Genomic DNA, 25842 nt, shown 5'->3' with positions numbered 1-25842 from the left:
TTTTATTTTGAAAAGCAAAGTATAAACACAGTCTGCAAACATGCAAAACTGCTCTATGCACTGGCTGAGGAGGTTATTTCATTAGAATTCATTTTCACACCACAACTGATTTGAGTGTCATCCAACTGCTATTTGTGGGTTTCTATGCAGGCATCAGGCTGTAGGTTTCACTCTGAGTGAAACCTACAGCGTATTGTAGGTGTAAGGTTACTCGTTTATCGTTTTTTTTATGAATGCACAAAATCTGGACTGAATACTGAAATGCTTTCATTTGTTTCTGCGCATCTGCAGTTTAAAGGTGTTTCATGCTTGATGTGCTATCCGTGTGTTTAGCGTGTTTGCAGAAATTTATGTTGACTACAGTCGATTCCCATTGGCTTCTCCCTTCATCTCTCTCTCTCTCTTTTCTTTGCTATTTTGGCCTCGACACCCATCGAACAGGTTGTTTTGCATTAATATCATCAGTTGCCATAGACTCAATAAAAAGTATCTTCATTACATCGGCCTCCTTTCTGCTCCACTCCACATGAACAGTGGAAGTATTTTCAGTTTCTCTGAGTGAAACTGAAAATAGAGAAAAAGAAACTTGTGCTACCATAAATGTCAGCAATGCAGAGACTCACACCAACATAAAATAAATTTGAAAAAATTGTTTTTATTTATATAGCACCTTTCTAGACAGAGTCACAAAGTGATGAACATAAGATAAAAAAATAATAAAAGGTAAAACAGACAATACAAAACAGGCACAAATTTTATGAAAAACAGTTTTAAAAAGGTGAGTTTTGAGTTGTTTTTTTAAAACAACTACTGAGTCCACAGTTCTTACGGTTCCACAGTCTCGGGGCCACAGTGGCAAAAGCTCTGTCACCCTTAGTTCTCATCTTAGTCTGTTTTATAGCAAGTAAGCCCTGATCAGATGACCTCAGGCGGCATCACTCACTACTAAGGTTGGGCAATTGGACGAATATATCCACTATTGATGACAGGCTGAGCCTTTCAACGATTGTTTTAAAGGGTGATTTATTTATTTATTTGCCAATGAGTAAGTTTGCTAATAATGCTGGTTGAAGCTAAGAGAGGCAATCAATGGAAAAAATTAATAGTGCTGTTTTAATGGCACCCTCTTCCAGCTGCGAACCAATGCACCCTCCTCAGACTGCACCCAAATGCAGCAGCAATACATGCACTCAAACTCATAACAGAAAGAAAGAAAGGCAGTTCAGAAAAAAACAAAAAGATTTTATTTAAATACAAAAACCACAATGGTGGGGAGGGAAACAAAGAGAAACTGGTTTCCTTTTTCCACTACAACCATGTTTACAGGCTGTTCCAGTGTTTCTGTGTCTTACACACTCGACCAAACAACAAATACAAAATTAAACAAAAAGTAAGTTAAAAATCAAAATGTCTCTTCCAGTGAACATAAAAGATAAATCTCTTTTTTGCAATTTGGCGCATGTCAATTAGATAAATAAAGAATCCAAAAGTAGCTATTTTAATACTGAAACAAACAAAAAAGAAGGTAAAATATTCCCTTCAAACAAAACGTTTAAATTCTAAACATGCAAGTCCGTCCGTGCATGATTGCATTGCTCCGCCCATCAAAAAGTCTGTGCCTGCGCTAAAATACCGCCCATCCTCGGTTATTGGACCATTTTTGAATTATTAAACGTCGCCCACTACCCACACTTTATAGCACATTTACATTCTCTTAGCAGAGAAACACATCAGCGATTTATCCTTGTGCTCAACAGAGCCCAGTACTGTAAATCTGATTCATTCAAAGTAAAAACGTCTGCTGGCTGCTGTAGAAGCAAACCGTTCATAGCAGATAAATAGAAATACTGCCGGGTATCATGATTTATGACTTCACCGAAACCACCACAATCTTTTGTCCTGTTATGTCAGGACAGCCAAAGTCAGAGTGGCTGCTATTTAAAACTGCTGTGTCAAAGCGCTGCGTCACTCGAGGACCTGTTTGGATGGTTTGACCGATCTACATGTGTAAAACATGTAAAACCAGCCCTTAGAGTTACGCTGGACAGGTCTGATGTCACTTTGGACAGCATGTGGCTCAGGCAAAAACATCACTTAAATATAACTGTAGCCGTCAAACGCACTCCCACTCCTGTTCTCACCATATTCACATGTGACGGATGACCTTTTTTGGCTTGATTTACCGATGCTGACCGACGTCCATATAATATCCCACAATAGTACATTTTTACATTTTAAAGTTTACAACTTCTCTACACTTTCTTTGTCGTTTGGTTGGGTTTAGGCATTCAGTAATGTTGCTGTAGCTACTATGAAGTGCATGCTAAATGATATGTTACAGTTACTGTATTCGTTGTTACAGTTACTGAAATGTCTGCTGCACTTTTAAGCTGGCGAGCAGTTCCTGGAAGTTTTATATTTATGTTTCATTGCAATAAAAGAAAAAAAAAAAATTATACAAAGAAAACTGATCAATTCTGTTAATAACCTTCCCTTGGAAGCCAGTTTCAATCAAGTTATATTAAAATATGTTTTCTGTTATAAAACAATTACTTTATACAACTGCAGTCAACCTGCTCACAATGTCAGATGCTAAATCTGTGACAATACTAATAAAGTCTGCTTTATTATCTGAACATTGATGATGTTTTGGATGTTTCTATTATGCATATATATTGACCTGATAATACAACACTGGATAAAAGTGGTGCACCGACTAATGCACAAACCCTGCCCTGTGCAGCGTCGTGCGATGAATACAAACATTTAAACCGACACGAAGCCTCAAACTTGCCCCTGATGAAATCAAAGGCACGAGACACACCAGAATAAACCAAAACAAAGAGGTGGCTGGTGGTTGATACTAACTGACACCAATGCTCAGTTTCCTGATTAGCCGCATTGTCAGAACACAGCTGTCACGCCTGGAGCCAAGCAACCTGTCACAACGCAACTGTGGCACACAGGGAGGAACGGGAAGGAGAAACAACAACAGTGAAGAAATATCAGCAACGTCACGCTCGGTGTGACGAGTTGGTTTATTTGTGGCAGTACAGCAGCAGGTAACCGTCAGTGTGAGGGTTGTTATCGACCAGGTGTAATGATAACACCAATATACCATCTATAGCTGTGGAAGCAATGCTGCTAGTCTGAGTCTGGAAGCACAACTGACAGACATTTTTAACAAGCCAAGAAAGTTCTTTGCTGCTACTACTCAGCGGTTTAACTAACGATTCCAGGAAATACATATTAATTAAAAGGTATTTATTGCAATTTTCTGATTCGCAACAAAGCAACAGAAATCTACCCTATGACACGAGGCACCGGCCAATCACGGGCCTTTATTAGATGTCTTTCAAATGTAGACAAATCTGTCAGAATCTGTGAAGATTTATTTATAAAATCTGCCATTAATATGAACTTACTTAATATTTTGCTATATCAAAAAACAGGATTATGGGAAGAAAAAAAAAAAAAAAAACTCCCGGGCTGCCTCACTTTTAGTTCGGGTCAAAATTAACAATCAATCATTGCGTTACATGCACAGATGCAAACCTGTGCTTCAGGTGAGCGGTGCCTGAGACAGAGAGAGAAGAGAAAACCTGCACAGTGGGCGGGATTTTCAGATTCTCTCATTATTTCTTTCATATTTTCATTGTTAATGATTATTACAGGTGGGAAATATTTCCTCCTAAATTTTAACTATTGGTGAAACTTGAAACCCACCACACGCTGGAGGAAACCATTTTTCTACTGTCGACATCTGCTAATCAAAGCAGCATGCATATAGCTAGCTTGTAGAAAAACAATAGTTCTTACACAGAACAGCTTATTTGAATAATCAGGTCACTATTTCTTGGAAAGAGACACAGCTGTTGAGGATTTGTTTTTGTTTTTTCCTCGTTAAATACAATTGTTGCACCAGATTAGTGAATGTCATCAAGCTCCATGATCATCAAAAGAGGGCAGGCGTCATCTCTGGAACTGGGCAATTTATAGCAAAATAATCAATGAGGATAAACGACACTACAGAGCAGAGGACAAATTTGGCGAGTGATCTGTTGCTTTGACTTACAAAACTGCACTGTGTAAATTCACACGTTACACATTACTACACTCATTACATCCGGAAGTACAATACAACTCAATCAGGAAGGATTTTTAAAACATCCTGAAAAGGAAAATGATTAAAATGCCTTAAGAGGTGAAAAGCTTCCTGACAGACAGGATCTGACCTTATATGCTTGAAGTGAACACTGCGTATCAGTGTTTGGCTCCTTGCCCTAGGACATCTCTATAGTAAATTATTAGAAAAGCCAGTTTCTAAGTTGAAGTCCTACAAATACATTTTACAAGAGACAACGCTGATGTCACAATGTCATAATAAATGTGTCAGCAGTCGCTCCTTTTTTGTTAGATCCTTTGTGGTAAAAGATTAGAAGAGGGACCCTGTCAGGGCACTTCACACATATGCAGATGACATAAATGATCTGACAGACTTGAACAGTCTTATTCTAATTCTGCACAAAAACATCTATGAAAATCAAAAATTTGATTTCATTTTCTGGCCTCATCTGAAACTCTTTATTGTTTGATGTATGTTCCATGTCAGCAAAGATCTGCCTGAGCTCTCCACACCTTGTTTGACAGCAGAGAGAGATAAAATCACTTGTAACCGCCCTGACTTCTTCCTGGTTCACATCTGAACCACAAGCTTCAGCGTTTAGTTCAAAACTCCACAAAAGCCTCCTCCTACTAATTCCAGACTGAAGATGTATGTTTATTGAGACAGGGGCAATTTCACATTTCTATTTGAAGATTATGATAGCAAATATTTTTCCTCTGAGTGCCACCATCAAAGACTGAATCTAGAAGAGGGACCGTGTTGAAGCACAGGAAGGAAGGCAGCAGTCAAAGAGAAGGAATGCACTGATAAAGGAGGGCTTGAGTTAGGCTGCCTTCAAGAAGACTGAAGAGAAAAGCGCTGTGGTAGGTGGCAGAGTGCACAGTACCAGCAGGACCACCATCAGGCAAAGAAAACCAATAAGATCTCAGGGATAACAGCTGGTGCTGGTATGCTAGAACTCTGCAAGTTATTAGCTCAAAGTTTGCGTGTGCGTGTGTTTTCATGTAAAAAGCTTGATATTTCCCTTTTTTGCAATGCAGATCAAGGCGCAACGAAAACAAAGCATTTGGGGACTCGTTAATGTAAAAATCTGACCAGGAAACATAATGGAAACAACAAAACCTGAAAGCATTTTAGAGGCTGCCAAAAGTTAAAGTACTCACAGGTTTCTTGAGGAAAAAGACAGAAAGGGCTCCGATCAGAGGGATGTCCCCCAGCAGCGGCTCCATCACCACTCTCATCACTCCATGAAGCTGAACAGAGAAAAAGAAAGAAACATCACAAATGAGTCTTTTGTTTTTTAGCCTGTGATGACCCCCAGGGCTAGGTTACATCGATGAGCCCTAAAACATGATTCTGTTGATCTACAAAGTCCAGCTTAGGTGAATGGATGGGTGGGATAATAAGTCACAGGATTGTCAGTCAGGAGACGGTCTTTCTTCTCCTGTTTGTGTTTTGCATTCAATTTGACTTTTTTTTCCCCCACTCACAGCCCACAATCCATCACAGGTTGCTGTAATGTTTAAAGTAGAGAGAAAGTGATGTTTTCTTGTTACCGTTTTGCTGCATTACGAGAAATAATGACCAAAATCCACCAGCAACAATGAATATTGTGTGAGGACCCATTAGTTTGAGTAGAATCGGATCAATACTGTGGTAAAAATGCACAGTGAACACAAATTGGGCAACGACCCATTAAGAGACAAATTTGATTAAATTCTGACAATTCTTGTTGAACGAGCAGCAATTATTTCAGACTGCGAGTCAAAAATCTGTAAAATACTGAGGAATAATGTCTCTATATAGTTTTTTTTTTACCATATATACAGAGTCTATTCAGATTTCTGTTGTGTTCATCCGCGAGGCATGGGTGGTGGTTGGGTGTATGTAATGTTATCCACACAGAACAGTGGAACAGCAGCTCAAAATACACGGTTGGTGAAAGAGGGAAAAAGAACCAGCGAGTTTATTTCCCACATCCTGCAAGAACACAAAATATAACTAGATCGGCTGTACTAACAGACTCACATATACTGTAATCATTAAGCCTACTGTAATCCTAATTTTGAGGCCCTGAGAATGAAGAAAGTCTGCAACACAAACTTCACAGTTAAGTGAATGTTTCTTTATTTTGGATGCAGGTTTCTCAGAGGCTGCAGTGACTCAAACCTCAGACATGCAGACTGGCCGTCTGTAGCACCAAATTTGGTTGTAGCTTGCTCTGAGTAATCAAATACCAGCATTTTACACATCGAAACGGACGTGCAGCGGAAAGACTGCAGATAGCCTCTTGTTTATACCACTTTCCGTCCTGCAGCTCATTTCTCCCTGAAGGAGGATGCTTTAGAAGTCATGTGCAGCTGATAATGCTCCATCAGAGGCCCGCTGGGACGAAGAAGATACCTTTTTAAATAAAAGATGTGACAGCAAAAAAGAAAAGAAAAAAATAAGTCGACAGCCAGCGAGTGGAGGAGAGTAAACCCGAATGACTCATGAAGCATGATAAGCTCCCAGTTCACATCTTCTCCATTTAAACTACTTATATCTTCAGCAGCCTATGAAATGCTGACACACCGTCGGGGACTGAAGCTCTACAATCTGAGCCAAACACAAAAGGAAAACATCGACTGGGCTTCGTACACGTAGCCATTTCTCTCTGTAAATCTTTGGGTCTTCTCTCCCACTCTGATCTCTGGTCAGCAAATATGGTCTGATCCTGTGCCAACAGCTGAGTGGATAACGTCTCGTTATCAGTTCTGTGTAAACACATGATGCAATTAACTTTCTCCGCAGAGGTCAGTACTTAATGTAGAAGTCACCGCTGGGGTACAGTGTGTGTTTTTAAGTTTTTCATTCATTTGTTTTTTTTAGAAACTGTTACTACTTCTGCTACCACTAGGACTATTTCAAGGATCAAACTTGAATAACAACTTTATGTCCATTAAATCAGCCACTTTATTTATTAGGGAGAATTTCCAGACATTCATTTGTTCCTGGCACCTAAAATTTACTATGTAAAAAAAAAAAAAAAAAAAAAAAAAATTCTAAGGCTCTGAGACTCCAGAAATCCACAGTGAGAACCATTAACCACAAATGGACAAAACACAGAACAGTGGTGAACCTTCCCAGGAACGGCCATCCGCCCAAAGTTACTGGATGAGTCGTCATTGGACTCCAAGGGAACGGTGATGACTCATGCAGGAGGTCTTAATAAAATAAATAACATCACTGATTTCCTGTCTCAGTTTTTGCACTTTCAGTTTTCAGACTATTGAATTAATGGACTTGTAGTTTTGGGTACAGCAGTGTGGAGGTTAGCACTGTCACCTTACACCACGGAGTTTAAATCCACCAGCCTTTCTTTGTGGAATTTGCACGTTCTCCCCGTGTCCGCATGAGTTCGCTCCGGGTATTCTGGCATTCTTTTCACAGTCCAAAGACACGCATGTTAGGGTCACTGGTTATAGTAAACAGGCTGTAGGTGTGACTGTTTGTTGATCATCTACACTGGTTATCTATACTCCTACTGGGCCCTGAACTGGAAAAGCAGAAGATGGAGGGACTCGTTGTTTGGGGTGATCGTGGCTCAAGAGTTGGGAGTTCGCCTTGTAATCGGAAGGTTGCTGGTTCGAGCCCCGGCTTGGACAGTCTTGGCCGTTGTGTCCTTGGGCAAGACACTTCACCCGTTGCCTACTGGTGGTGGTCAGAGGGTCCGGTGGCGCCAGTCTCACCTCTGTCAGTGCGTCCCAGGGTGGCTGTGGCTACAATGTAGCTGCCATCACCAGTGTGTGAATGTGTGTGTGAATGGGTGGATGACTGGATATGTAAAGCGCTTTGGGGTCCTTAGGGACTAGTAAAGCGCTATATAAATACAGGCCATTTACCATTTGTAGCAGAAAGTGTTGTGACAACGGACTTTGTATTTTTCATGTCTTTATATGGGATAAATAGCCATACAACTACTGACCTTAACATGTTGCATCTATCTTGGATTCGTACCTGTATACTTTTGATTCCAGCCCTGCAGTAGTACTTTTTGATGTCCACGTCAATTTCTGTATTCCCGACAAAACTGAAAGGAAGGGCGAGAAGAACGTAGAAGGGGATTCATGTGTGTATTCATATGAAGATAAAAATAAAAAACTCATCATGCATTTATTCAGATTTTAAAGGACAAGTTTACACACAAACCGATGAGAGTGCTGTACCTCCACCATCCAAATCTATTTGACTAATTTGACGGTGACTTAATCTACATTTGATGTGTCAGTGAGCATTTCTGCATGGGCTCAAAAAAACGAGTGCGTGGAAATGTTCCAATCAGGTAATACAACTGACAATTATTACCAATTATGATCCTGAGAAAAAGGAAGCGCACAAAATGAGCACTTTAATAAACATTTACTGAAGTAACGAGTTTTCTCTGTGTGACAACAAACTAAACCACTTGAGTTTAAAAACTCATCAACTGATTCAGACCAAATTAAACAAACTATAGGTTTTAAACGACAGCCTGACGCTAAGATTTGTACATAAGAAGTCATAATTTGAAAGAAACAAGTGCAATTAAGATTACATCACTGGCAAAGTCAAGTAAATTCAACAATGAATGAATCTGAGCGGTCTACCTGATCTGCAGGTCCATGATAACCTGCCTCTTGTCCACATTTTCTGTGTAAACTTTCACTCCATTCACTCTCAGCGGCTGCAGAAAAAAAAACAGAGGACATGACAAAACGGAAATCAGACCTGCAGTAAAAGCTTTATTTAATGTTTACTAGCTCTGCATAATTCTACGTGTGAGGTAAATCTGGGTGCGTGGCGAAGAAACTTTCCAGTTCTGATTAAATCAGTTCATGCGAGTCAACGAAGGAGTCACAAATAGAAACATGCGATAAAAGATCTGAACACGTACACTGTGACAGATGGTGCTGCCTAAAACGTCCATGACACTAATTCTCCAGGATTTCCCACAAAGCTAACATCTAAAAATAAAAGTGTTATTCTACAGGCAATAAAAGCCTATAAAACAAAGTGCTAGCTGGTGTATTAGTACGAATAACCCAGATTACAGAAGTGTCCTGCCATGGCCTTTTGGAGTGCATTCACAACACTGTGTTCTTATCTTGTCACCTTGTCGCCCATGTCAATCTTGGTGAAGCAGAAGGTGCTGAGATGAGGGTTGGCGCCCTTCACCGCCGGCTCGATGGTCTCTCTGAACAGCTTCTCCACAAACTGGCAGATAAACGGCCACATCTGCTTCACCGTCTGAGGAAGGGAAAAGAGAAAAATCATGTGGGAGAAAGAATTAGACAGATACAAGACATCCAAATCCCACAGCCCAAAATCCTTCAGCCCACAGCCTGAAGTCAGTCACTGAGCACTGATGCATGCAGCTGCTGGACAAGCCTCATGTTTTACAGCAGACCTGGTGAAAAACAATTACCTGGCATCTCTCTGCAAACGCTTGTGTGTTTGTTGCACTATACCAATTTAGTTCAAATGACAAACAATGCAGAGATCGGTGTACTTTAAACTGTCACTGTGTTTGTCATACTTTAGATTGTCTATACTTACTACTGCAATTGAGAAGCTGTTACCAAGACTCCTGTGTTTCTGTAACTACATGTGCAGCTATTTGCACCATTTGTGCCCAATCTGAAATCCCCGTGACGGGCAATAAAACGTATTGCTTCACATTACATCATATTACATCACACTGTATAATATTATACCCTCACAGCCATTGCAGGTAAACATCAATCAAAAATATGTCTTACAGCTGTATTTCTTATCATCAGTGTTGTGTTACCAACACCTTTGCCAAACGAGGTCATTTTTATAGTCCACGGGATAAAAGAAACCACCCTGCAATTACTCTCAGCTGCTCCTTCACCTGACCTTCAGTTGCTGCTGCTGACGCATTAAAATAATATCACCTCGCAAAAATTCCTTGTGCAATCACAGCGAGAGAAATAATGCACTCAAACTTTGCACGACACTTCTAATTATTACGAGCATTTTGAGTCCAAGTGTAACCGAGTCTCCTGTCACATAACAAAACACACTGAATATGTCAGCATTAATAAGCATACACACTAACGTTACGGATGCCTTAAGAAGTTACCAGATTGTTGCTTTAACATCCATTCACTAAGCCACACTCAGAAATTTCACTACCACAGAAATGAATGAGTCATATTATGAGTGCAAACTTCCCTGTAAAATCCTCTAAAAGTGTAAAAATGCTCTGTGCCCTCAGGTGAACACTATGAACTGCTATAAACCGTCCTTTGATTACAGTGACCAGGAGCATTAAAGGTTCACAGAGGTCTGATGTTATGGCAGGTGAAGTTCTGCTCATTATGACCTATTTGATCCAGATGAAGAAGCAATGAACTGAGCGATATCTGTTGGCAGCGGACGACATGACTTTTCAGGCTTCTGTACAGGAGCACGCTCCTCACTTCTGTGTTTGGGTGCGAAAAATGTAAAATCATCTAATCTGCCTGAGCTGAGCAACGCAGCTACATGTCAAAATCCTAATCTGAGGGAAATGATGGAGTAATTATCCATCACATACATTCACTGGTGACCATCACATTTAATAAATGAAGTGACATTTACAGTACATTTACTAAATAAATGAAGGTCTTTGTAAGAAATTATTTTTTTTATATCCTAATTTAACATTTATTGAAACATTTAGCAATACTTTAGAAGACATTTGAATCCAATAAAGAGTAAGCCACCAAAGCCCTGGCTGTCCCTCACTCCATCCTCCTATGAAAGGGCCCATCTGTATGGTGATAATCAGAACTATTGATTGCCATGTTACAGGTAAGTTATGGCCATTTCTTTGCTTTAGAGGAGAATACCTCTGTTTTTTATTTGCCTTTCAAATGATTTTCTGTGTTCCCATAAACAGATGTTAAAAAGATATTTTCCTGCTCATCTTCATCCATTACCTTTTTACTGGAAGGACCTGTACACATTTACAGTAAGTGGTGCTCTTCTGATGTTAAGACTCACTCTCTCTCCCTCTCTAGTTCACTTTGCATCTCTCTCCTTCACGCTCTCCCCACCTCCGTGTCTCTCTCTGGGGAGGTGGAAGCACTGGGTCAGGGTCTCTCAGAGCTCCAGATTCAGATCCTATTTATAAACCCTGCCTGTCTGCCTCTGCTAGCTAGCAGACTACTGTTGAGGATGTAAGGCGGTGTGCGAGTAGGTGTCTAAGCACAAAAATTAATTTAAATATAATATAAAGAAAAAAAGAAAGAGGTGTATATACCTTATTCAGCCATTCCACTCTTTCCACATCTGGATAATGGACCTGGAATAGAAGATGGAAATGTATCAGTTAAAAACACGATTTACATTTATTTAAACAGCTCTAATGGAAAGGTCATGCTTTTCTTTAGGCGTGCCCTCATTTGTGTCTCCTCTCCGTTTCTTGACATTACTATAGAGGACGCATTGTTTCTATACTTCTGGTTCACAAACTACATCACAACTACTGTAATCTGTGGCATGAATTTACAGGCTCTTACATTAGGCTGCAAGGTAGAAAACAAAGCAATGAAACTGTAAAAAATAACCTGTAAAAAAATACATATTACATGCTGCTGGTCAAAGGTCAACGAGGAGATAAACAGTAAGGAGTTCAAAGGTCAGGCCACAAAAAAATTACAGGAAATGCTTCAGTCTGTTTAGTAACTATGAAGCATACTGTAGCACTCCTGTTTGTCAGCTTATGAAGTAGAGGTGGGGGGAAAAATCGATACTGTGTAGTATCGTGATATTTTGTTTGCTAATAATGTATCGATACAGGGACAGCAGAAATCGATATTTTGTTACAAAAAAGGTTTTTTCCTGACATTCCTTCACTGTCCAAATGTGTTTAACTTTTTTTTATGGCAGCAATAAACATGACAGTTTACTTATTTTCATTTAAGACATGTTTTATTTTAAATGGTAAATGGTAAATGGCCTGTATTTATATAGCGCTTTACTAGTCCCTAAGGACCCCAAAGCGCTTTACATATCCAGTCATCCACCCATCCACACACACATTCACACACTGGTGATGGCAGCTACATTGTAGCCACAGCCACCCTGGGGCGCACTGACAGAGGCGAGGCTGCCGGACACTGGCGCCACCGGGCCCTCTGACCACCACCAGTAGGCAACGGGAGAAGTGTCTTGCCCAAGGACACAACGACCGAGACTGTCCAAGCTGGGGCTCGAACCGGCAACCTTCCGATTACAAGGCGAACTCCCAACTCTTGAGCCACGATCGCCTTAATTAAGTTTAAAACTTTTTTATTTAATGTAAAATTATATTTTGTTTTAATTTACTTTCAAATTCTTCAGTTGCTGAAGGGGCTGCATAGTTTTCATAAATTGCATAGTTCAGAATAGCTATAATTGTACCAGATGGTTGCATTCAGTTAAGTTGGACTAGACTGTAATACAAACCGTTCAGTTTGTCAACAATAAAACTGACTGAAATGAGAGAAAGACTGAGTGCGAGGCTTTGATATTAGATAATAAAATGAATATTGATAAAGTTTACTTTTATGTACAGAATCTGAATATCGCAAAATATTTTTAAAAATTGCAATAATATCGTATCGTGGGATGTATGGTGATTCCCACCTCTATTATGAAGTAAACCTTGCAAAAACAAATTAAACCATTTTAAATTAAACATAAAGCGCTTGCAGAAAATTGTAAGCTTAAACGATGCGCTGGTTCAATTTTAAAAGCTTAATGTTGCTGTTGAGCTGCACTGCATCACACCAAGGTGCAAAAACAAACAAGGAAAAAGGAAAGTGCAGGTCTGAGTTTACAACGAGGCTTCTTGCAGCATATCAGTGACAGCTCGTACCTTTGTTTTGGCATCGTGTTACCTCACATTCCTGTACTTTTCCCACTGATTCATGCCAGTTCTCTTGGCAGAGCAGCGAGCCACAGAGAAAACACCGTAATGAAGTGTTTGATGCTGCATGTAAAGACTCACACACACCTCCACTTTTCACTCATCGGTGTTGATGTCAAAGAACTGTTCATGATAGAACTTCAGTTGAGTTGCTGAGGTGAAAACAAACCAATTGGCTACAACAGACATTTCTCTGAAAACCATCAATGTGTACATCATTGTTTACAAGATGAAAAGCCATCAAAGTAATTAGAGTTCTTCCTCTGGGGAACATGAACATCTGCACTGAATCTCATCCTAATTCATCCCATCACAGCTGAGACGTTGGAGTAGCTACAATAACTAGGGATTCTTCCTAACAACTAACTTGCTAGTAAATACAATATTACATGGAGAGCAAGAAAACACTTTAAAACACAGACCGTGTCAGCACTTTCAGCCCTCTTTTCAAACGTCTACATGCCTGTGCAGAATGAGGTGACATGTTCCACAATATGAATCAGCCTACAAACAACTGTTCACCTTCCAGATCCAAGTGAAGCAGAACTGTGCTGCCGCCTTGAGATCTTCTAATACTCACAGAGACAGAAAGATGTTGTGCGAGTTGCTGCAAAACATCTAAAAAACAAAAAACTATAGTGAACTGACACACCCCATCAACACAATATGAATAATAAGCTTAATGGATTAGCATTAGCAATTACCCCGCTAAATGCCAAACATCCAGCCTATGTCTATGTATGTATTAGGGCTGCCACGATTAGTCGACTATCAAAATCGTCGACGACTAATTTAATAGTCGACGCCTCGTTTGAAGCTTTGTAAGATCCCAAAAGACGCAGGAATAAGTAGCAGAATTTAAGAGTGTAATAACGGACTGAAACAGAAGATGGCAGCACTGCATCTACAAGGATGCCAGCTGCCGTTAAACCCCGAAGAAGAAGAAGTAACCCTGTCCCAGAATTCATAGCGCAGCCCAGCTCAGTTTCCAACAATGGCGGCAGCTAGTTAGTTTTAATATTACTCTTATTATTCTTTCTGGGTCACAAAATAAACATTTAACATATGTTCAGGCGAGAATGTAGCTGTGTAAACCTCAAATATCTGCTCAGTTTATCAAGACGCCACATATTTTCAAAAGCGCTCCGACGTTTTCGGAGACGTCTGTTACCCACTAGCTCGATAGCTAGCTGGGGGCAAGGCTCACTAGAGCCGTGAGAACACTGGACTCCCGGCAAATAGTTTTCAAACCCACCACCGTCTTTGGCTACTCAGGTTAAACATATATAACTCACTTAGATAACTTGTTGTTATTGTTTGGCTTTCTTTAGCATTTTATTTGTTCCTGAGTAAATCGGTTTGGCTGAGATTAAAGTTATAGTTTTTACACAGCTGAATAAACGTCAAGCAGACAGCTGATTATCAGAAGTGTGAGATGCTGGAGAATATACTCCGGTGTCCTGTTATATTTTAGAAAGCAAGGAGTTTATTAAACTTCACCGAAACAATCTGCAAATTTCATTAAAATTTAATAAACTATCATCTTGTCTTTATTTTTAGTTAGCACATACTTTTAAACACTTAAAGCTGTAAGCTAATGATAGTTATATAAGAGCAGCTGCATGCTGGTGCAATAAGCTGTACGTTTTACGTTCAATGGATGATGATCTGATTAGTCGACTAATCGCAAAATTAATCGGTGACTAATCGACTATCAAAATAATCGTTTGTGGCAGCCCTAGTATGTATCATATATAGTCTATTCACAGGCCTCTTCAGTAGCTGTGTTGGTGGCTACTGTTGGGCAGATGGGGAACTGTTGAGCCCTGTACTTCAAAAAGAAAAGCAAAAATGTCTTCAGCAGATGCCATTTGGGCTCACTGCTCACGGTGAGAGCTCAGCTCAAGTTACCACTGCTGCTGCCATTAGGTATGGGAAAAAGGGAAAATCCAGCTAGCTTCACTTCTTTTCTTAGACTTCAACTTATTTTAGACGCATGCACTCATCATTTTAGGCTTGAAATGATCCGACTTCAAGCTACAGACCCGACTTGACAGACCTGTACTGCCATCCAGCCAGTCATGCTGGCAGCCTGGCAAAGTGGCTGCTGTATGTTTTCACTAAGTGCAGTATCATTTTCTGACAAATGATGGATGTCTCATAGGAAAATATAACTCAGAGGCTAAGTGCTGCGACATGCCGAACACCAGGATGTCAGTGCAGCAGCATCAAAGGACTTCTGGAGGACAGGGAGTAGACTGTGGCAGACGTGTTACGTAATGGGCACGCTGAGAGGATTCGGGAGAAACACTCAGGCCCGAGGCAGATACACGAGTGGCAGGGGCCACAAACAAAGTCCATTTAAATACAGGCTGGTAAGGCTCAAAGCACAAGCATAAATAAAAGGTTTGTCTTTGCATGTGCTTCCTCATTCAGTGTTTTGCATTTAAGTGTATTTGAATGCTCAAAGATCAAAGTCCATTTCACTGAAAAATGAAATTGACCAAAGCTGATCCTACTCAGGAAGTCAAGGACCAAACATCACAGCTAAGAGAGGAGTTAAGACATAAAACATATATTTGCTTATGTTCTTATGATTCTCCAAAAGTTTCTAAGATATTTTTAATAAAACTGAAATTGTTATGTGTTCAAAGACAAATCTGTCTTTGAACTTAAAGTAGATCTTAAAGTAGATGTATTCACAACTGTTTCTCACACATGTAAAGTTGTACAAATTAAAGCATAGATGACCTGCGAACCATACGTACTTTGTGTTAAAAATGAACATCTAAATACATGAAAGCCTTCACAGAAATTTAAAGGGACAGCCGAGTGTCTTTATAAACATCTAAATGGGTACAGAGACATGACCGAATGCTGCATGTGTCGCATACAGAAGCATCACAGAGTCACAGAGTCTCACATGTGGCCCAACGTGGCCCAAGAAGCTATCCAAGTTATGCATGCTTTGCACACCATGACCATGCAGTCATGCATCCTACAACTGAAAAAGCTAATGATGGCATCACCATCCCACTGTGGATTGCATTTCCTATGACGACACCATTTTTCTGTTTGCATTTAATGAACCACGTGAACAAACTTCTGTTTTTATACTAAACCTGCTTGATGTCATGCTCACCATTTACTGCCAAGTGTATAGAATCCCATTTACACATGACAGAAGTGCAGCAGTATTGGCACTGATAAATCGGTTCTGAATTCCCTGATTAATTTCACGTGCCATAAAAAGATTAGGAAATAGTGAAAAGTCCATCTCAGTTTAGCCTCTGATGACGTCCTCAAATGTCTTTCTTTCTTCAATCAACAACGCAAACTACCAACTATGTTCAGTGTTCTTTTACATAACACAAAGATAAGAAGCAGATTTTCACCACTAAGAAGCTGAAACTATTTAAAAGATAAATTAGTGCTGTCAGCGTTAATCTCGTTATGTCAGCGCAGGCGTGCAGCTAGTATAGAAAATGGAAAGACAACAACAACAACAACAACATGTGACTAATGCAAATGACTGTTTCTCTGGTGTTTTTTTTTATTAGTGTTGTTTGAATACTTTCCCCTGGAATGTCACATGGTTTCTAAGAACCGGGCCCCCTGTCTCAAATTACTAAAACACAAAAAGTCAATACTCCTGTGGGGTTTATGGATAGCGAAACATCAGCATCTTTGAAGATGCCATTATGAGCTAAGCAGGCAAAAGGCTGATAGAAAGAAAATACTGCTACTGCATCCCATTGTTAGTTAGGCCAAAGCGCTCCATCAGGGATTAAAGTGGAGCTTTACATGTAAGTGAAATACAAATCATTGTTTGTTTTTGGTGACAGTGTCTTTCTGCGAGTTATTCCATGTTACACTTAAGGCAAAGCTGCTCCAAATATGGCCCTGACATGTCATTGCGCCATTCTTTCCTTAGTCCCAGCGCTAACCACATCTGTCACATAAACAGTCTGCAACTTGGCAGATGACAGAAAACCAAAACAACAGAGTTGGAACTAGACAAAAAAAGGAAAGTATGACTCATCTGGCCAATAAAAAGCCAACAGCTGAGGAAGCAGAGTTTACTTTTAGGGTAAATAACTGAAAGAAAAATCTAGATTTGGACATCTTGATAAGAGAGTGAGGAAAGTACAGCAAATTACTAATTTTCCCTCATTTATATGAATTACACAGGAAATTAGGTTAGGTACTAAAAAAACTGAGCATAAAACTATCACGAGAGAAGGAATGTGGGAAAGACTGTGTCTGAGGACTGAAACTAAAGGGCAATACAACCTTTTATTTGTAACAAGAAGAAACATTTAATTTATGTAAATGTTTTTTTATTCTGTATTCAATAATGCAGAGTTCTCTAGAGAGTAACAAAACAAGGAAACATATTTATTTCCTCAATAAACTGGGAACATTTTCCTCTTTTAGAGCAACAATGGCAGCACAAGGTCCAGGTAACGGAAGGAAAATGGTCTTTCACGATTGTTCATTGAATGTTTCAAGTATAACGTCACCAGAAACTCCCAACGACTGACCTCAGCGTGCTCTTCCTGCAGATTTCTCTCTAAATCCCCTGAATCAGCAGCGTGCACTTCAAATATGCATGAAGGAGCTGATAATCTGCTCAGTCCTCTACTCAAAGTTAAACACAGTCAGCAACATTCCATAGAGTAAACTGGGACCAGGCCAATTAAAAAGTCCTTGACCAAAACATCCAGCTCCAGGTACTCAAAGTAGGTTTGGAGAAGTAAAGGCCTTTATTTTATTACTACTGGCAGTTGTTCAAATTTCCACAAGAATACAGGTGTAAAACTTTGTTGCTACAAAAATCTCCAATGGTACACAAGTCCTCTGCCACCTGGGGCTTCCTCTGACCCCCATCAGCACCCGTAGACGTCCCACAGTGGAAGCAAGCTGCCAGGGAGTGATAACTGCATATGTGAGATGGGCTTAACGGACAAGAACACCTTCTTACTTACTTTCTTTTTAGATTTTCAAGTAAAATATTTAAAGTAGAAAGACTGCCGTAAAAAGATCAAACAATAATTAAAGCTGCAAGCAGCGTTATGAGGGCCCTCGCACCCCCGGCGTGTCGAGCCATGCCCAACACCTGAAACCAGCACGTCCGATCTGATGTCACATTGATGGAATTCATGCATTTAACCACCAGTTAACATTTCATTTGGTTCAACCATGAGTATAGTCGTCCCACTAGGTGGCGCTCTAACCATTATAGACAAAGGGCATAACAAACATTTCCGAGCTCGAGTCTCATCACGCCTGCGACCTTTGGGAGAGATTGGACATTGTGTCTTTGAGTGACAGCATATTACTGCTTTTTGGCGAGTGATTGAAACTCCACGTGCCGCCATGACCACCCCGTTTCCTTGAACGTAAAAAGCTTCGCAATTTAACATCACAAAGGTCTTTAGATTCCACACACTGGAGAATGGTTCAATATGATGAAATCCCTTGGAGGAGTTCGTCAAAGTATGAAGCCTGAAAAGAGGGGAAAATGTCGCCAAAATTACACATTAATTTTAAAATGGCTGACTTCCTGTTGGATTTGGGATATTGCTCCAAGAGACTTTTTTGTACATCTTGATATTTTCCATAAGCTTACCAGGTTTCAGACTCATAGATGAAACACAGAGCAGGGGCTGTTGTTTTGAAATTTTGTAGGGGGCGCTGTGGAGCAATTTCGAGCTATTCAATGAAAATGATCACATGACAACAAAGCCTACATCCATTTGGAGGTGTGTGCCAAATTTCAAGCCTCTATAAACTTGCCAAGTCCCTCAAAAGCCACTTCATCTTTCATGGTGAACCGCGTTGCCACCAGGGTGCGCCGTTCAGTTTAAAGTCACAATTTTTGCACTGAAGCATCACGAGGGACTGATGTTGATATTCACCGCTTTTGAGGTGGCCACGATGAACCTGTGAAAATCAGTACAACAAAATTAAAGCCATGACATTTCCTGTTGCCACTAGGTGGCGCTGTACGTATTCCCGACAATGGGCACATCAATCTGTTCAGGGTGGGTCTGACATCATGCCTGTAAAGTCTGGTACTGAACAGACTGGATTTCATTGAGTTATACTAATTTGTTTCTTCATGGCGTGACATCAAAGTTCGCCATGCTGCTGGGGTCACACCCTTTTGCGAAAAGTCACAGTTTTCACTGTAACCCAAGACCAACTCCTTAAGGCTTTCCTGGAGAAATTTGAGGCTGCAGGTGTCACCCATCACTATACTGTACCCCAAAGTGTAAAACATGACATTTCCTGTTCCCACTAGGTGGCGCTGTCCTTGAGGTCAAATATGGCAGTTGAAATATGTTCAGGGGTGGAGTCTTATCATATGTGTTCACTTTGGTCAAGGTCAGAAAATGTATGACAAAATGAGAGGCAATAAGATTTTCATGGCGAGTCATCGAAATTCGCCATGGCGCCACGGCCTCATAGTATTGTGAAAACTCAAAAGCTCCGCAATTTAACATGGCACAAGGGTGTAGTTGACACTGTCCAAATTTGAAGGTTATGAAATGAAACCCCAAGGAGGAGTTCGCAAAAGTTCGAGGCATGGAAATGGCAAAATTAGAGCCAAAATGTCACCTTCTCTTCCAAATGGCGGACTTCCTGTTGGGTTTGCGTCAATGGGCCCAAGACTTTTTTGTTCGTCTTGGCATGATACACATGTGTGCCAAATTTCATACATGTAGCTCAAACGATGTGGTCGTAGGGCTGCATTTAACAAGGCATAGGTGGCGCTGTAGAGCCATTTCCCAGTGCTCATATGTAAAACCATTAAAATACAAAATTTTTCACCAGACCTGGCATGTGTGCAAAATTTCATGAGTTTTTGAGCATGTTTAGGCCCTCAAAAAGGCCCTTGTTTGGGGTGAATAATAATAATAATAATTAAAGCTGCAAGCAGCGTTACGAGGGCCCTCGCACCCCCGGCGCGTCGAGCCAAGCCCAACACCTAAAACCAGCACCTCCGATCTGATGTCACATTGATGGAATTCATGCATTTAACCACCAGCTAACATTTCAACTCATTCATTCATGATTAGTTAGTCGTTCCACTAGGTGGCGCTCTAACCATTATGTACAAATGGCATAACAATCACTTCCGAGCTCGAGTCTCATCACACCTGAGACGTTTGGGAGAGATTGGACATTGTGTTTTTGAGTGACAGCAGATTACTGCTTTTTGGCGAGTGATTCAAACTCTAAGTGCCACCATAACCACCCCGTTTCACTGAACGTAAAAAGCTTCGCAATTTAACATCACAAAGGTCTTTAGATTCCACACACTGGAGATTGGTTCAATATGATGAAATCCCTTGGAGGAGTTCGTCAAAGAACGGTGCCTGGAAAGAGGGGAAAATGTTGCCAAAATTACACATTAATATTAAAATGGCTGACTTCCTGTTGGATTTGGGATATTGCACCAAGAGACTTTTTTGTACATCTTGATATCTCCTATAAGCTTACCAGGTTTCAGAATCATACATAGAACACAGAGCAGGGGCTGTGGTTTTGAAATTTTGTAGGGGGCGCTGTGGAGCAATTTCGCGCTATTCAATGAAAATGATCACATGCCAACAAAGCCTTCATCCATTTGGAGGTGTGTGCCATATTTCAAGCCTCTATAAACTTGCCAAGACCCTCAAAAGCCACTTCATCTTTCATGTTGAACAGCGTTGCCACCAGGGTGCGCCATTCAGTTTAAAGTCACAATTTTTGCACTGATGCATCACGAGGGACTGATGGTGATATTCACCGCTTTTGAGGTGGCCAAGATGAACCTGTGAAAATCAGTACAACAAAATTAAAGCCATGACATTTCCTGTTGCCACTAGGTGGCGCTGTCCGTATTTCTGACAATGGGCACATCAATCTGTTCAGGGCGGGTCTGACATCATGCCTGTAAAGTCTGGTACTGATCAGACTGGATTTCATTGAGTTATACTAATTTGTTTCTTCATGGCGTGACATCAAAGTTCGCCACGCCGCTGGGGTCACACCCTTTTGCGAAAAGTCACAGTTTTCACTGTAACCCAAGACCAACTCCTTAAAGCTTTTTTGGAGAAATTTGAGGCTGCAGATGTCACCTATCACTATACTGTACCCCAAAGTGTAAAACATGACATTTCCTGTTCCCACTAGGTGGCGCTGTCCTTGATGTCAAATATGGCAGTTGAAATATGTTCAGGGGTGGAGCCTTATCATATGTGTTCACTTTGGTCAAGGTCAGAAAATGTATGACAAAATGAGAGGCAATAAGATTTTCATGGCGAGTCATCGAAATTCGCCATGGCGCCACGGCCTCATAGTATTGTGAAAACTCAAAAGCTCCGCAATTTAACATGGCACAAGGGTGTAGTTGACACTGTCCAAATTTGAAGTTCATAGGACCAAATCCCAAGGAGGAGTTCGTTAAAGTACAAGGCATGGAAACGGTAAAATCAGAGCCAAAATGTCACCTTCAATCCAAAATGGCGGACTTCCTGTTGGGTTTAGGACATTGCCATAATAGACTTTTTTGTTCGACTCTGAACGTTATATAGGTGTACCGACTTTCAAACTTGTAGGCCATACCCATACCGGGGGCTCGCGTTTTTAATTTTTCTAGGTGGCGCTACTGAGCTAATTTTCCCTGGCCATGTCTGAGAACATTAAAATACGTAAATTTTCACCAGACCTGACGCGTGTGCAAAATTTCATGAGTTTTCGAGCATGTTTAGGCCCTCAAACGGCCAATTCATTTGCCGAAATAATAATAATAATAATAATAATAATAATAATTAAAGCTGCAAGCAGCGTTACGAGGGCCCTCGCACCCCCGGCGCGTCGAGCCACGCCCAACACCTAAAACCAGCACCTCCGATCTGATGTCACATTGATGGAATTCATGCATTTAACCACCAGCTAACATTTCAACTCATTCATTCATGATTAGTTAGTCGTTCCACTAGGTGGCGCTCTAACCATTATGTACAAATGGCATAACAAACACTTCCGAGCTCGAGTCTCATCACACCTGAGACGTTTGGGAGAGATTGGACATTGTGTTTTTGAGTGACAGCAGATTACTGCTTTTTGGCGAGTGATTCAAACTCTAAGTGCCACCATAACCACCCCGTTTCACTGAACGTAAAAAGCTTCGCAATTTAACATCACAAAGGTCTTTAGATTCCACACACTGGAGATTGGTTCAATATGATGAAATCCCTTGGAGGAGTTCGTCAAAGAACGGTGCCTGGAAAGAGGGGAAAATGTTGCCAAAATTACACATTAATATTAAAATGGCTGACTTCCTGTTGGATTTGGGATATTGCACCAAGAGACTTTTTTGTACATCTTGATATCTCCTATAAGCTTACCAGGTTTCAGAATCATACATAGAACACAGAGCAGGGGCTGTGGTTTTGAAATTTTGTAGGGGGCGCTGTGGAGCAATTTCGCGCTATTCAATGAAAATGATCACATGCCAACAAAGCCTTCATCCATTTGGAGGTGTGTGCCAAATTTCAAGCCTCTATAAACTTGCCAAGACCCTCAAAAGCCACTTCATCTTTCATGTTGAACAGCGTTGCCACCAGGGTGCGCCGTTCAGTTTAAACTCACAATTTTTGCACTGAAGCATCACGAGGGACTGATGATGATATTCACCGCTTTTGAGGTGGCCAAGATGAACCTGTGAAAATCAGTACAACAAAATTAAAGCCATGACATTTCCTGTTGCCACTAGGTGGCGCTGTCCGTATTTCCGACAATGGGCACATCAATCTGTTCAGGGCGGGTCTGACATCATGCCTGTAAAGTCTGGTACTGATCAGACTGGATTTCATTGAGTTATACTAATTTGTTTCTTCATGGCGAGATATCAAAGTTCGCCATGCCGCTGGGGTCACACCCTTTCGCGAAAAGTCACAGTTTTCACTGTAACCCAAGACCAACTCCTTAAGGCTTTCCTGGAGAAATTTGAGGCTGCAGATGTCACCCATCACTATACTGTACCCCAAAGTGTAAAACATGACATTTCCTGTTCCCACTAGGTGGCGCTGTCCTTGATGTCAAATATGGCAGTTGAAATATGTTCAGGGGTGGAGCCTTATCATATGTGTGCTCTTTGGTCCAGATCGGAACATGTATGACAGAATGAGAGGCAATAAGATTTTCATGGCGAGTCATCGAAATTCGCCATGGCGCCACGGCCTCATAGTATTGTGAAAACTCAAAAGCTCCGCAATTTAACATGGCACAAGGGTGTAGTTGACACTGTCCAAATTTGAAGTTTATAGGACCAAATCCCAAGGAGGAGTTCGTTAAAGTACAAGGCATGGAAACGGTAAAATCAGACCCAAAATGTCACCTTCAATCCAAAATGGCAGACTTCCTGTTGGGTTTGCATCAATGGGCCCACAGACTTTTTTGTTCGACTCGGCATGATACACATGTGTGCCAAATTTCATACATGTAGCTGAAACGATGTGGTCGTAGGGCTGCATTTAACAAGGCATAGGTGGCGCTGTAGAGCCATTTCCCAGTGCTCATATGTAAAACCATTAAAATACAAAATTTTTCACCAGACCTGGCATGTGTGCAAAATTTCATGAGTTTTTGAGCATGTTTAGGCCCTCAAAAAGGCCCTTGTTTGGGGTGAATAATAATAATAATAATAATAATAATAATAATAATAATAATAAGAAACGGAGCAGATACAATAGGGCCTTCGCACTCTCAGTGCTCGGGCCCTAATTAAAGCTGCAAGCAGCGTTATGAGGGCCCTCGCACCCCCGGCGCGTCGAGCCACGCCCAACACCTAAAACCAGCACGTCCGATCTGATGTCACATTGATGGAATTCATGCATTTAACCACCAGCTAACATTTCAACTCATTCATTCATGATTAGTTAGTCGTTCCACTAGGTGGCGCTCTAACCATTATGTACAAATGGCATAACAAACACTTCCAAGCTCGAGTCTCATCACACCTGAGACGTTTGGGAGAGATTGGACATTGTGTTTTTGAGTGACAGCAGATTACTGCTTTTTGGCGAGTGATTCAAACTCTAAGTGCCGCCATAACCACCCCGTTTCCCTGGACGTAAAAAGCTTCGCAATTTAACATCACAAAGGTCTTTAGATTCCACAAACTGCAGATCGGTCCAATCTGATGAAATCCCTTGGAGGAGTTCGTCAAAGTACGGTGCCTGAAAAGATGGGAAAATGTCGCCAAAATTACACATTAACTTTAAAATGGCTGACTTCCTGTTGGATTTGGGATATTGCTCCAAGAGACTTTTTTGTACATCTTGATATCTCCTATAAGCTTACCAGGTTTCAGAATCATACATAGAACACAGAGCAGGGGCTGTGGTTTTGAAATTTTGTAGGGGGCGCTGTGGAGCCATTTTGCGCTATTCAAGGAAAATGGTCACATAACAACAAAGCCTTCATCCATTTGGAGGTGTGTGCCAAATTTCAAGCCTCTATAAACTTTCCAAGACCCTCAAAAGCCACTTCATCTTTCATGTTGAACAGCGTTGCCACCAGGGTGCGCCGTTCAGTTTAAAGTCACAATTTTTGCACTGAAGCATCACGAGGGACTGATGGTGATATTCACCGCTTTTGAGGTGGCCAAGATGAACCTGTGAAAATCAGTACAACAAAATTAAAGCCATGACATTTCCTGTTGCCACTAGGTGGCGCTGTCCGTATTTCCGACAATGGGCACATCAATCTGTTCAGGGCGGGTCTGACATCATGCCTGTAAAGTCTGGTACTGATCAGACTGGATTTCATTGAGTTATACTAATTTGTTTCTTCATGGCGTGACATCAAAGTTCGCCACGCCGCTGGGGTCACACCCTTTTGCGAAAAGTCACAGTTTTCACTGTAACCCAAGACCAACTCCTTAAGGCTTTCCTGGAGAAATTTGAGGCTGCAGATGTCACCCATCACTATACTGTACCCCAAAGTGTAAAACATGACATTTCCTGTTCCCACTAGGTGGCGCTGTCCTTGATGTCAAATATGGCAGTTGAAATATGTTCAGGGGTGGAGCCTTATCATATGTGTGCTCTTTGGTCCAGATCGGAACATGTATGACAGAATGAGAGGCAATAAGATTTTCATGGCGAGTCATCGAAATTCGCCATGGCGCCACGGCCTCATAGTATTGTGAAAACTCAAAAGCTCCGCAATTTAACATGGCACAAGGGTGTAGTTGACACTGTCCAAATTTGAAGTTTATAGGACCAAATCCCAAGGAGGAGTTCGTTAAAGTACAAGGCATGGAAACGGTAAAATCAGACCCAAAATGTCACCTTCAATCCAAAATGGCGGACTTCCTTTTGGGTTTAGGACATTGCCATAATAGACTTTTTTGTTCGACTCTGAACGTTATATAGGTGTACCGACTTTCAAACATGTAGGTCATACCCATACCGGGGGCTCGCGTTTTTCATTTTTCTAGGTGGCGCTACTGAGCTAATTTTCCCTGGCCATGTCTGAGAACATTAAAATACGTAAATTTTCACCAGACCTGACGCGTGTGCAAAATTTCATGAGTTTTCGAGCATGTTTAGGCCCTCAATCGGCCAATTCATTTGCCGAAATAATAATAATAATAATAATAATAATAAACAGAGCAATTACAATAGGGCCTTCGCACTATCAGTGCTCGGGCCCTAATTAAAGCTGCAAGCAGCGTTATGAGGGCCCTCGCACCCCATCGCGTCGAGCTACGCCC

The 25842-nt window shown here is 41.0% G+C and overlaps 1 protein-coding gene across 5 annotated transcripts in view; it reads right to left on the bottom strand.

Moving 5' to 3' along the window:
* esyt2a (extended synaptotagmin-like protein 2a) overlaps positions 1-25842 on the bottom strand; it is a 267136-nt gene that overhangs the window by 23179 nt on the left and 218115 nt on the right. For all 5 annotated transcript variants that reach the window (XM_085388623.1, XM_085388619.1, XM_085388621.1 and 2 more), the window contains exons 3-7: positions 11418-11459; positions 9260-9394; positions 8755-8831; positions 8126-8198; positions 5290-5379 (exon numbers count right to left, since the gene is read on the bottom strand). In XM_085388623.1, the coding sequence (XP_085244749.1) occupies positions 5290-5379; positions 8126-8198; positions 8755-8831; positions 9260-9394; positions 11418-11459 (417 nt within the window). The remainder of the gene's footprint in view (positions 1-5289; positions 5380-8125; positions 8199-8754; positions 8832-9259; positions 9395-11417; positions 11460-25842) is intronic.

This window comes from Rhamphochromis longiceps, linkage group LG18, assembly GCF_057381845.1.
Source record: "Rhamphochromis longiceps isolate RC_006_pf linkage group LG18, R_longiceps_female_GT1.1, whole genome shotgun sequence".
In the NCBI taxonomy this organism is placed as follows: Eukaryota; Metazoa; Chordata; class Actinopteri; order Cichliformes; family Cichlidae; genus Rhamphochromis; species Rhamphochromis longiceps.
Note: the sequence above shows the minus strand (reverse complement) of the source record. Positions and strands in the feature narration are given on the sequence as shown.